Below are 14620 nucleotides of genomic sequence, written 5' to 3'. Positions count from 1 at the left end.
TTGATCGTAGCAAAACTTTTATTTAAGTCCTTAATTGTCAATGTTGAATATACAATCACAAGTACAGTATATCTTGTTGATATAAATATAATAATATAAAATGTTTTTACGCGTAAGATCGATCTAAAATTAACGCAAAACGATTGCCGTATAAAATTGTATTGTCTTAATTGGAAGGTCTACGCTTGCGATAATGAAAGACTAAATAGCATTGGTGACGTTATTATTACATAAACGTGCGAACTAATTACTAAGTAGTGTCATGCATACAAAAAAGATATCGTGCAAGTTTTCAAATTTCCCTAAAACCCCCCAGAATTCTATCCATTTCACTTATTTTTGAGAAAAAACTCGCGAATTTCGTCCGTGATGTTATATCCCATTTTACTCATCTGCTCGATGATTTTCGGATCTTGGATAAGAGCTGCGATCCATTTATAGTAGGGCAATTCGTCTCTCACGCCCCCATACATTTTCGGTAGGTATTCAGGCTGGATGTGTTTGTGTAGACTCTCGTAGTTGTTACCGTGGAAGAACAGCCTGTTTTTCATGTTGGTGTCGAGCAGCGGTTTGAAGACCGCGAAGATCGCGTCGAAGATCCACGACTGATGGAGGATGTGTAGCGCGTGTATTCTCATGGGAAACGCGGTCACCATCAGAGACAGCGTCATATTTGCCACCTAGAAGATAAATTCAGTTTTATGTCTCATCATCGACACGCACTATTGCACTGACGCTCCTTTCCCTTTTAATTTTGTGCTTTTGTCACAAATAACTTGAAAATAAGAGTAATGCTTCCACGCGTAACAAAAAAGGAGAAAAAAATTATAATAATGTACCTGAGGCGTTATGGACCATGCGTGTGACATAGAGATATTCTTAAAGTCAAAAATGGCGACACCGCCCATAATTTGATGCTTGGGTTCAAGGATGCCGAGCTCGAGGATTGCGACGGTGGCTTTGAAGATCTCTTCAGAAGGATATTTGCGCGGATCCCAATTGCCAAAACGGTAGATCATGATGCGTCTGCCGCACTGGGTCCTATACGGTGGCACGGAGATTATGTTGTCGTCGCCTATGTGTCTCATTTCGGTCGAGTTCATCATTCGATGGATCTCCGGGTTTTCCTCTTTGAAGTTGTAGTATTTCACTATCTATTGAAAGATTTCTTGAGAGAAATTGGCCTTGCTCTCTGTCATTCATGTGTCACGAAAAATATTCCGTAAAATATGCATTATAAAATCGTGAATGCTAATTAAATACCTCATTATTGAATTATCTTATATCGTTCATTATCGCGGTTTAAAATAAATATCATTATGGATTTTTAATCGTCGGGTAGTAGTCTAGATTATGTCGTAAATCAATTATTCATCGGCTATTCACGGCAATTGAATTTATGAATAACCTGTTTGTTTCCTTATGCATATGGAGGAGAATTCGCGATCAATGTCTTAAAGCTGGAACTAAATTAGCTTAAGAGATGTATTATATAATACAGACTATTATATAATATGTTACAATTAATATACATATAATATTAATTTTTTAATCTATATAAATTTTTGTCTCACTCTTTTTCATTAAAATGTAATTATATCGCGGTTGTTAGGCCAATTACTAACAGCGGATTAATAAGTGCTATCATCAAAAGGTACAGCGTTTTGGCATGCTTTCTAATTTTCTATAATACGAGCGCCTTGCGTATTTCAGATCTCGAAAGGTATATTAGTTCACCTTGACACAATTGTGCAATTAGAAGGTTCGATTAGGACACTTCGTGTCCGCGCTTTATTCATCGATGTATTATCGCTATTAATTGCCGTCAAAAGTCATAAGTATGCGTTGTTTCAACATTTCTTGAACATTTATAGACAATAAATAATCAAATATGGCATTATGTCACGAATCCATTATTCATCTTGGCAACAGCAGTTATGAAAAGCTTGCTTATGCGTATGGAAAATAAAAAACGTTAGAATTATTTTACGGCTATATAAATTTTTATGTTAAATATATTAAATTTATGTCTCTAGTAAATGTATAAATTAGATGTATACATCCAATTGCAAAACAAGCGAGATTTATTTTAAAATTTAAAAAACAAATTTTTAAATTTAACTAATCTTACAGAAATTTACGACGCATGATTAATCCAGTATGTATTATTAAGTGTAGCTTATTAATTTATTATTTGAAATCTTTCAAACTATTTCTCAAATTCTGCATAATAGCGCTAACTTTGATAGAAAGGATTATTCAGATACATGTTAAATAATTTAGGACCTCAAAATAAAATGTAAATAACTTTTAAAAACTTTTCTCTCTGAATAAATGCAGCGTGCGCGTATTTTATACATATAGTAATTTATTTTTTATTTGTTAAAAAAGTTTTATTATTGTTTTTTTTCCATACCAATTGATTTTTCAGATATGCGCTGTCTTATATCATTTCAGTACTTGTGATTATTTTAATGAAGCGATGAGTGTCAAAGATTAACTATTATAATTTTATTCGTTTAAAAGTGATTGATTTGATGTGACAATACAAAGTTTTTGTGCTGTCACATCAATTAATTTATTTGTACTTGACTACTAATTGCTTCAGAATTTAAATTTTATTTAACAGCATTTACGATATTAAAAACGTATATCTGATGATAAAGCGAATCTGTTAAAATAGCACAGATTGACATCTTGGACTTTATTTTTATATTCACAAAAAACACACACATATTTTTGCAACTGGTTTTAGATTTTATATTTATATACAATTCAGTATAAAATTTAAGTATAATTAACATTGTCATGATCTTTTTTTTAACTTTCTATATTTAACATAAAGCAGCTGATTAATGTGATGTCTTTGATTGAATAAATATATCGTAGAATTCGAAATAGAAAATTCACTGATGTCACAATCATATTAACTTCTTGTTACAATATTGACTCACTAGATATCATAAAATAAATTTAATTCCATAGATTTTGCAACGACAAAATATTCCGAAGTGAAGAGCGATGTTTTTAAATGTCATTTGTAGCTACATTATTTTTCTTTATCTTGTATTACTCACGTTTATTTTTGCGCGATAAACTTTTATCGTCTATATGACTACTAGCGAGACGTGCATACTTTTAATAATAACGCGTACGCTTCTTTCATCGATTTAAACTGTCCGCCTCATCGCAAATGTCATTGTCAATGCCTATACATGTATAACTCACCAGCTTATGCGCGGCCTTTACGTTAAAATTCCTGGCGCGAAGAAATCTGATGAGAAACTCGTCGTCGTTCATTCTGTGTGGCGTACACTCGCCTCTCTCTACGAAAGAACACATACATCACAAGTTGACATCGAACAATAATGTAAATCGACAACGATATTTCTGTTCGATTGTGAAACGCTACACTGAGAAAAAAAATTTGTTGAAGAACTAAAATATTTAGTCTGACATGTGAAACTAAACATTAAGTTGGTTTAATAAATTTTTGGTTAAAAAAATTGAATGATTGATATGAATGAACTGTATACCATTTTTTGTGCGATTAAATAATTATTGAATCAACCAAATGTTTAGTTGATCGTATTGGACTAAATATTTTAGTTTTTTAACAATTTTCTTCTCAGTATATATATTATATGCTACATACTACGAATATTATAACTTTATATATATATATTATAAGAGAGAGTTGCCAAATACGTACCACGAATATTATAACTTTATATATATATATTATAAGAGAGAGTTGCCAAATACGTACCATTTAAGTTATTTTTTATTATATTTTGCATTTGGTGCTGTTTGCAATGCAAATTAAAGAAATTGTAACTTGTTTTAGGCATCTATCATTACATGTTGGACTTTTCAGTAATAGCAAATTAATTTGTTATAAACTTTTCTATATTACATGCGAAAGATGTAATTTAAGAAATCTGGTCATCTAAAGCGTACCTATGATGTCTTAAATCTAAATTTATGAATTAAAGTAATTGAAAATATTATATAAAAAATTATTATCTAATAATATTATTTAATAATAATTTATTGAAAAAGCGAATATTTAATAATTAATAAATAACAATAATGAAGAAGTAAAAACATCAAAATAAAACTTGGCTTGAATTTATTTTTATAATTGACATATTTTTATTTATAGCAGTACTAGTTTTACTATTATCACTTATCAATCTTATATTATCATTTTTTTTTAATTTGTGATGGTACGAGTTAGGAAACTGATAGAGTTTATAAAAGTATCAATTTAATTATTAAAATAACTGCAAATATGTACTCGTATACAACGAATAAAAAATATTCTACAATTGTTATATTTTTTATGAAAATATAACAATTCAAAATAAAATTACATAATTTTGTTATTATCATCTATATAAATAACAGATTTTCTAAAATGCTGATACTATACACAAAACGAGGTGAAACTTGTTAAATTTTTATCAATATTACTTATTTCTTATTTTTTTTCTCTCTAATTTATATTAAATAAAAATATAAAATATTAAAAAGGTACGTTTTAAGAGACCGGGACGCAGTCAGCAACTGTTTCCTATATAATACATATATATATAGTATGCCTAATTTAAAAAATTTATTTTAAATCTGATACCTAAGAGGAATATTTTCACTCTATTTATGACAATAGAAATATATACATATACGAAAACATCAATTATTGTGACAATCAAATCAACTATAAAACCGTAATACTTTGCTATTACTTTTCTCTTGTCAATAAAATTCGTATTAGACTGTCAATTTTGTAGCGTTGACATTTTTTCTTATTGACGATCGCTCAGGTGTGTCAACTCGAATTGTATTCAAAATTAGTAATATGAATCATACCATAAATCATGTCGCGAAATTCTTGCAGTGTCTGACATTTCACCTCGTCGGTCTCACCCAATTCTCTTCTAGCATACTCCATAACTTCCGGTGGCGGATCGTCCAGATCCAAACAGATCTGCTCATCGTTCTCCTGTTCTTTCTTGAGTTCGGGCATATCGTCGGCACCCTTGCAAGGCTCTAGATCCTCCTGTCTTTTGACATCGGACTTTGGTCTGTCGAGGGTTGATTGATCCTCCAAATCACTTTCAATTAAACGATTATGGTCCTTCGTTGGGGTCTTCGACTCGACGCCGTTGCTACTCGTTTCGTTATCCTGCGGCATGATAGCGCAGATAGCAGAAAAATCGACGATTCTAATTCATTTAATATCTACAAAGTCTTCAGATTTCTTAATTGACACTCGCTCGCGGAAAAAGCAAATTCGCGCGGTCATTCAGTCGTGGATCGCGCTGTCTCTCGTACAACTATTGGCCGCCTGTCTCCAGCTTTACCAGATAATCTCCTACCGATACTCATACGCACCAACATCTACACGCGGTTAGATAAACCTACTTGCGTCGATATGTGTACGTATACGCGCGTGCTCACGAGCGAACGATGCATGTGCATATGATAGGGCAAACAACGATCCCGCGAGGCTCTCTCTCGGTGCTGACTAATAAGTGAACTTTTATTCTTACAGCCAATATTGACCACGTATCCTTGAATAAAAATTACTTGAATGCCGCGTAGTTGCAGCAGCGAAAACCTTGAATCTCTTAAGCTTGTGACGAAACTGATTACGTCTAATTCGCAGGACGAAGTTTAAACCACGACATGATTCATCCTTAATTATATGATCAGTCGCGGGAATAAACACGCGTGCATAAAAGGAGTTACTTCCTTCTTATGTAAGTTGTGCTACCGTGTTATATACATAATACAATTGGATGAACAACATTCGCAGAATAATATTTATTCAAAATTAATTAATATCAAACTTCGAATTGATCGGCGCCGATAGAAAATGAAGATTGGGAACTGCGCAGTTTCGGCAAAGACTTTCTTATCGTTAATGCGTAATTGCGATTAAGATATCTCGTAACGCCAATAAATTTATCAAGCGACGATGCATTCTTTCAACGATTATGACACAGCTCCTCATTAATCTTGAATTAAATAAATTCGCGCGCCAGTTCCGTAGTCTCGCGGGTACTTCGATGTATATCAAATAAGCTTGTCTCTTTCCTGTGTCGTAATACACACGTTGAACGTTATTGCTATATATATTTGCGCGTAACACGCGGTTTTCTTGTCAATGTGTGCGACACAACTACGCCTCCTTCAGCCTCTAGGAAGCCAATATCCGGTTGGCGGTATTCTACTCTTGCGGCAATGTCTACCTGCCACCGTTTCAATGGTGGTCATTTTCTCAGAATCGCGCGCGAAATATATACGCACTGCATATAATTAAAATCCATCTATATTAATTCTGTCTACAGAACGCCTCTTTCGCAGTTGGGATATCCGTCATGTGCGCGCGGCGGAGCAGCCAATCTACATCCGTTCTTTCTTTTTTTTTTCTATTTAATAGAAAGAACCAGCGTTACGCAAAGAGAGTCCGATCTGTTCGCTTGTTTAAAAGACGCACGGTTATATCAGCGTCACGCTATTTGTTCTTTTTACACGATGATTATTTCTGTTTTTCTCAGACAATAGTTATTATCTTTTCGTACTCGTTCGAAGGTAGTTCTTTTCGAACGGAGGCGGGCGATATATCGCGCACATGTGATCGGAGTAGACAGCACACGCACATGAAATATAATTGAACGCGCGGATGGTCAGGCGGACGCCGTGCCGCGCCGTTGCGTCCGGCGTTAGTACGCACGGAGGAGGACGGATCGGCGATGAGCATTAAACGAGGAACGGACGGTTCTGCGTTCCGAGAACGCGCATCACGCTCGCCGATGTGACTTTCGCTTCGCGCACACGGGTTGGAACACGATGCTGCCTAGTGAAAGATAGAGCTGCAGTTTCCCGCGAGCGCGGCGCGATACTGTTCAGCCGCGCGGTGCAGTGCCGATCGCGGCGATGATGTAACTGGCGCACATTTCTTTGTAGCCGGCCGCACACGCGGCCCCGGCGGTTCGCTTTTCGCTGCCCGTCGAAAAGCCGTCTCCCGCGCGATGTTGAACGACTATTAGTACATCTTCGTGTGTTCGAGGCCGTAAGTGGTCTACCGCAATGAGAGGTCGTTTTACGTAGTTACGGTGGAGATACGAGATTATCGCTGCCTAGGCAATCCTGGGCAATTAGTGAAGGGGGGATTTTTCAATTGAGAAATATTAGTTAAACCAACTTTCTTTTTTTCATTTCCTTTAACACAATTGTTTTCTTTGCCTCTCCTCGTTTCTTGCTCTACTGAATCTTTTTTTCTTCCTGCCCCCTCCCCTCTGTTTTTATCTTCTAACATGAATATATTCATCATTGATTGTCTAGCACTTTCTTTGTATGAGTTTCCACAACGCGAAGATTTAGTCTATTTTTTCCTATTCAATGCAAATCACCTGTCAGTGATTAATTCGGGATTAAATTGTCTGGGATATTTTTACACCTCAGCAGTGAGAAAATAAAGCTTAGTATAATAGGTTTCGTTAATGATCGAGAAACCGTAACTGCCTTTTCTACTTCTCGTTACTTTAAGAAAAAATCTGAAAATTAAGTATAAATTTGCATAAATAATGAACTAAAATCAATTATAGAACAGATGTTTGTTTACGCGAAAAAGAAGTAGATAATTATTTTCTTAAGTTACGAATTATGCAAAGAAGATATTGAGAGTGACATTGACATATAACGATGCTTACAAAATTATCATAAAAAACAGATTTTAGTAGTGAAGCATCAATGTAAGAATACATAAATGATTTTATTGCAAACGGCTGAAGACCTTCATCTACAAGTATTTGCATTCGCAACACGTAGAGTAAATTATCCATGATCCTTATGGTGTGAATTGTCAAGGTGCGTCAACAGCGACTGCTCGTCGCACAATGCTCTTCGCAGAAACTACGATGTAAATTCCAGTCATTCTTCTGAAATCACCAACAGTTACCGTGGAGATCAAAAGCGCCGCGTTTCGCGAGCGTAAAACCATCGTCGCGCGTGCGAACTTCAAACTATTACTTCATGAAGTTACTTGGCGTGCTCGTTATCTATGACATAATACTGTATCGTTCGTTGTCACGCGTCGCGATGTATACAGTTTGTATGCATGCGAACGGCAGAAATGTCCGTGTCATTCATTGTGCCGCAACGGAGAGAAAGGCTTCGCAGAAGTCGTCTTCTGAAAGGAAACGCGATCCGTTGTATAGAAATCCCATGGATTTTCGACGTGCTGGAAATGGGACGGTGAAACGAAGCTATACAGTAGGAAGCGCGTTACGCGCGATCGGAAGACGATAAGGCGCGGGCCTTTCGTGTCTCTCCTTATCGATAACAAATTGCGCTTGGAAAATGACTACGAAATAAGGCGTGTTGCGAAATATGTCAGGGTCACTCTATTGCAGCCGACAGTCCGACGCTTTCACTGACGACCGCGCACAGTTACGTATATCGCGTGCACGCCACCGCGCCGCGTCGCGCCGCGTCGCGCCGCTCGGACAAAGACCCGTTCTTCGTTAGGATCAACGGACCAATTGTCGTACGAATATCATTAGCGATGTCCACGGGGGATAGTCGAATAAAGAGATATAATACGGGATAATTGGAAAGGGATTTTTTTCTTTATAATACTATATAAAACGATCGGTGAAAGGTTGCCGGCGCTGCAGGCGTGGAACACTCCCAGCTCCAGCTCTCTAGAGAATCTAGCCGTGTGACTCCAGCCTAGAAGATTGCACGTGAATGTACGTGTACATATATACACTTAACATTAGATCTTCGCGAGTATACATCATCGCAGAACGCGTGATCGAGAGCGCATGAAAGTTTATGTTTAACCAGTCGACATAACGACGTTCCGTTGATGTAATCTAAGTATATGTTATTAATGCTTTTTCTATCTGTTGATTTCGATGATATTTCGTCATACACGTGTGTCGGCGATAATAACATATTTTCCGTGTCTAACTGCATGCGCGTTATCTATTTATCGTCAAAACCCTTAAAATTCCGTGAAATTATTCTGTCTTACGTCATTATTGCGTTTATTTATGTTAATTACTGTCTTGTCCGCGAAATATCGAAGAATTCCACATTGTACCGAACTGAAAGTAGACCGCAACAACGTTGCAACATCTAAAAGATATTGCGTTAGTGAGTACACTTTTAGAAAGTTTTATTCTTTTTATTTCAATGTACCATTCCCTGCAGTTCTTTGGGACTAAAAACAAATTAGTATGATTCGTTATAAGATACACGGAAAGAACGATTTTGCTAAAGTATCTAAAAGTTTAGCTGGTTTCGAAAGATTTCTAAATCATTTTTGTTGGACTTAAAATAGTTATGTAAAGCGTGTAAGAGCGGTGAGCAAGATTGTGAAAGGTTTTGACATTTTTAGCAACCAACTAGAGTGTGCTACATTTAATCATTTTGATGATCCAATAAAAAATTATTTTTAGATCTGTATCTAGCGAAAGTTTTAGACATTTCTAAAACCGAATAAATTGCATGAACTATATGTGCTATCTGTGACTTGTAACTTTGTTCTAAAGAAATTCAAATCCAAATTAATCAATTATAGCCGCGGAATAGTTTTGTACCTCGAACTTTTGATACGTTTTTAATTAAAATGAAATTTAAAAATAATAGAAAGAGATATTTTGACCGTTGCTGTATCAATATAAATTGAACAAGAATGCCTTTTACGGTTACAGCTAGGTCTTCGTGCTTGTATTGTTTGTGTGATTTTACATACTTTCCTCAAGTTCAATGAACTGCGCGTCGAATTAATTTTCAGTCATAACACAATTCTAAATTGAACAAGATTAAGTAATATCACGTATTATTAAATATTAACCCTTTTTCCCTCTGAAAAAACTGTAAAGAAATTATTGCGAAAAATATTACTTCAGTCAGGTTTTGAACCTGGGACCTCCCGAAATTTAAAAAGTTGACGTTTTTTTTAATAATAAACATTCTAAAGCTGAAGGATAATCATTTATTACAAATATAACAGAAAATAAAGTTTGTGGGGTTCTAACTAATAAAAATAAAGATATTTTTCTACAATTTTCGACAACATTAACTTTAGAATATTTTTTTCTAAGTAACCAAATAATAAATAAATAAATATGCCACGCGAGAAATATTTGGATAATTTTATGTGGTGGAGTACATTTGATTAAGATGCGCAGGTTTTCTTAAAAGATTCGGTAAGAATATTTAACCTTATAATGGATTCTAACATCTTAAAACGCTAAAAAATAATTTTGCTATCTTCGCAATAATTCTCTAAGAAAAGATAGTTTCTTGGACCGCTGTGTGTGTTAGCCTAAAAATCTTGACAGAGATTACGAGATCCCTCAAGGTCGGGTCACGAAAGCATGATAAATCGTTTCACGAATGAGTTCCTGTTTTTTTGCGACTCACGATAACTCGTTCGTGACATACGTCTCGCGTGCTTCTACTTCACTCTTCATCAACTTTAAATATAATAAATCGAAATTCTTCGTTTGCCTGCAATCTTGAAAACTTCTTGGAAAATTCTATGAAGAATCTGATCTGAGACTCATTGATTTAAGACTCAAGGCTACGCCTGTCGATATGCAACTGCATACACTTGCGTGTAACGTAGGCTGCATGTCACAGTTTCGTGCTGGCATTTTTCACCGAGGTTATCGAGGGTATAAATTTTCCGATTCTTTGCTATAATTTTTTCCTATTATAAATAACGTTGCAAAACTTTCTATTTGAAGTTTATCGTATTTTAAATTATCATTTACGCAACAATCATTTTTCATATAGTGTCCAAACGCAATAAAGTCATTGATTTCTATCATGCGTAAAATTAATCTTGATGAAAATCATTATTAGAAAGTTGGTCCATGAAAGTCTATAAAAATATTGTTACGTTATCTCTGTACACTCAATGCATAAAATCACTTCCTTTTACCAACAATTGCACGCTTTTACCTAGAAATCGAAAGTGACAATATCTTATTTTATTTTTTACTCGGAAATGTGACGAACCTTGTCATCGTAGAAATTGTATTTTATTTACAGCATCTCTCTCGCGCGTAATTTCGATCGCAAATATCATTTGTTGTAGCGGCATGACAATCGATTTGTTCGTGAATTGTTGTTTTTTCTTGAAAGAATTTTTTGTATCATACAAATAATATTACGTACTTTTTTTTGTATACAAATACTGACGTTTATAAAATTGACTACAGAAGCGGAATAATTAATTAATCACTCAACGTATATTAATTATTAAAGTTATAATAATTAATTATTTTATATTTGTTTATTGACGCTAGTTAATAAGTAAGTGATAAGTTAAATAAATTTGTTAAGTTGTCTTGATAATGTGTTCGTCTTTGTGCACACATTTAATTTGTAGTGAATTTTTTCCTTTTTTGTTTTTCGTAATGACGTTAGTTTACTGAACAAAGTGTGCACAAGAGAAAAAAGCAGTACATAAATAATCTGAAGCAGAATCGTCTTTTTTTTGTAGAATTAAACGCGAGGTTTAACATGCGATCAGACTGATAAATAATCTGCGAAAATATGTACAAATTTAGCATATCTATCAAGACTCGTAAATATTTAACTTTTATAAATATTGAACTCACATTGCTATGAGAAAAAAAACATTATTTATCCGAAATTGAGAGAATAATATATTCGCGTAATTGCGAAACATTACGACATCGAGTATTATCTATTAAAATTATATTAAAATTAATAAGAATCTCTCTCTCTCTCTCTCTCTCTCTCTCTTTTCTCTCTTTAATCGATAGTAATAACTGTTTAAATACAAAAAAAACCAAAACTTACCTTTGGAAAAGATGGAGTTTCCAATGTTTTGAAATAAAATCACCTTTCAAAATTGTGTATTCAAGTGAATTTAAATACGAAAATTTTGGATTGATGCAACGAAATTCGCAATTATGATTCACGCTGATGTTCGACGAGTACGATATTTTGCAATCTCGAGCCGCGTCCGATCGTAGTTCGCTGGAACGGCGACTCACCGGACGGGTTACTGATACCGGCTACCGAGGTAACCGAGGGATCTTTACGGGGCAACGATCCCGTGGGTACTGACCGATGAATCGTACCATGAGCTCTCATGTACTTTCCGACCTCTTCCGCATTTGCGATTCCAACAGCGAGAAAGTTGCACGTCCACCTTGGTACAATCGCCTTTCCACCGAGTGCGATGGAAGGGCCGCCGTCTATGCACTGTGAACTCCGGCCGAGCCATGCTTCCTGGAGGGCTCGCGGAAATCTCACGGGGACCGTTAACTAGCACTGACACCGGCGATGAAACGTCATGCTTCTCGGCTTACGATTCCATCGCTCTGCGTGTTACCGACAAGTTTTGAACAGTTAGCGTCGTATCTCTCTCTACTTTATTTTACTTTTTTTTTGCAAAATTAACATTTGACTTGCGAGACCGTTTACTTGTAATGAACGAAGTCGAGCAAATACATGCGATTAAGAAATCGATGAAAAAACTGTTTATGAACTTGATCTTTAAAAATGCGCTCTGAAGGATCAAGGCTACGAACAATAATCGTATGCTAATTACTTGCTGCAAAACAGTCGAGAATGATTTACATCGTCTGCAACTATAATAATCGTTATAATTAATGTTTTGCAGATAGAGAATGCACTCTCGTGTGCACATTAGTATTATGAAAGAAGGAAGAAACCTGGGAAAGAGAACATACTCGGGAAAGAATGAGAAAGAGCGGGAAGACAAAATATTTTTTCCCCGGAAAAGAACTCGTAATAAAAAAAATGTTTTTCTTTTTCTAAAATTATATCTCTTAAATATATTGACAGTATTTTTTAAAAACTGTATTTATTTGAAGAGAAGTTAGAATTTTTTGAAGATATTGATGATTTTCTTGTTTCTTGTCTTTATAAGTAGTTTAAAAACAATGCACGATTTCTGTAGTACAAAGCAACTAGTCTTGCTTTTTTGTATGTAATAACTTATTAAGTGTATGATATTGATTTACTAAAATTTAATGCTTTTTTATTCAAAATAATTCAGTCGATCAAGAAAATTTATATCAAAGAAAAAAATGTAGAAAAATATTTTATGTTTTGTTTCTTATTTATTAATATAAATACATGTATCATATTTTTCAAAATTTGTATTTTTTAACTAGTGATTAAAGTAAGAAACGGTATAGTTCAAAATTATATTTTTCTAAAATAAGAATTTTACCAAAATAAAAATTATAAAATAAATTCTATAAAATAATTTTATCAGAGATATTATGTTAATATATTAATCTTATATGGATTATTTTAAATAAAAGCATTTAAAAGGAATTTAGGGCAAAAAAGTAAAAAACCATAAATCGTGTCCGAATCATAATTGCGAATATTGTAGTTTAGAACTTTTATTTTTGAAAAACATTTTTTTATTTATCAGTGTTAAGTTTTTTGTTAGGAAAAATCCCGAGAAAGATATGGTTTTTTTCCAGATTAAATTTCTTGGAAAAATAACAACACTAATGCGCATTAATCGTAAGCAATTCGATTGTAAAAGAAGATTATTGAATCAATTTCTATTATAATTAAGCTCATAATATGGATATATTTCTACATGACATTACATTAAATCACATCAATTTATATGTAACGTATATGCCTATAATACATATATTAGCTTAAATTAATTAATTTGTGATGTAGTGCAGTTTCTCCCTAATCTGAATTAATTAATGCAAAACTGTGTTTATCGATTCGAGTTATCGATTTTAACAGAAATGATAATATTTTTATTGCTTAATTGACATATACATACACACACACATACATATATATATATAAGTATATATATATATATATATATATATATATATATATATATATATATATATATATATATATATATATTACACACAAATTGACATATAATATATTACACTACAAAATTCACTTGTTTCAAGTAAAATTTCTTTGTTTCAATTTTATTTAATAATTCTTAGCAGACGTACATACAATTGATTCATAGATACTTTCTTGTAAACATTTTCTGGAGCTAATGAATCATCTCTTAAAATAAAAATTTTATTTAAAGAGAAATAGAAAGAACATTGAAGAATCATTATTTTCAGAATTTATATTTTTTTAAATAAAGAAAATATTTTTCACGAAAAATAACTTTTCATTTTAAAACAATAAAAAATTTTCTTATATAGAAAATTTCGATTTCTGCACGATTAAAATTTTGTTGCAATAAAAATGTGATTACTGGAATAAGAAATTAATTTAATTCAAATTAACAAATATATTCTTCAAACAGCTCACTATATATTTGCATTAAAAGTACAATTAGATTGATTTTAATATTTAAGTGAAAAAGCTTCAAAATTAAATAATAGCGAATTCAGTTTGTATACATTTAAATTATTATTGTGAAAAATACATATTAAAAATTGACAAATTACTAGAATAATTAATTAATTGGAGGCTTGTCTCCCTTTCAAAAAATTATTTAGAATATGGTTAGAGAATCTTATTATGTTGCATCTTTTATTACATTGTATATTGGTTTTTTACTTACGAGAAGTATGTT

At 33.4% G+C, this 14620-nt stretch overlaps 1 protein-coding gene across 1 annotated transcript; it reads right to left on the bottom strand.

Annotated features, from left to right (window-relative positions):
• Positions 1–12301, bottom strand: LOC105201576 (alpha-tocopherol transfer protein). Its single transcript, XM_026139912.2, has 5 exons — positions 12128–12301; positions 4873–5188; positions 3229–3326; positions 840–1154; positions 1–680 (listed from the first exon to the last, which is right to left on the bottom strand). The coding sequence occupies exons 1-5, from the start codon at positions 12284–12286 to the stop codon at positions 330–332; spliced, it is 1239 nt and encodes a 412-aa protein (XP_025995697.1). The 5' UTR covers positions 12287–12301; the 3' UTR covers positions 1–329.
• Between the last annotated feature and the right edge of the window lie 2319 nt (positions 12302–14620).

The sequence above is a fragment of the Solenopsis invicta genome, chromosome 15, assembly GCF_016802725.1.
Source record: "Solenopsis invicta isolate M01_SB chromosome 15, UNIL_Sinv_3.0, whole genome shotgun sequence".
NCBI lineage: Eukaryota > Metazoa > Arthropoda > Insecta > Hymenoptera > Formicidae > Solenopsis > Solenopsis invicta.
Note: the sequence above shows the minus strand (reverse complement) of the source record. Positions and strands in the feature narration are given on the sequence as shown.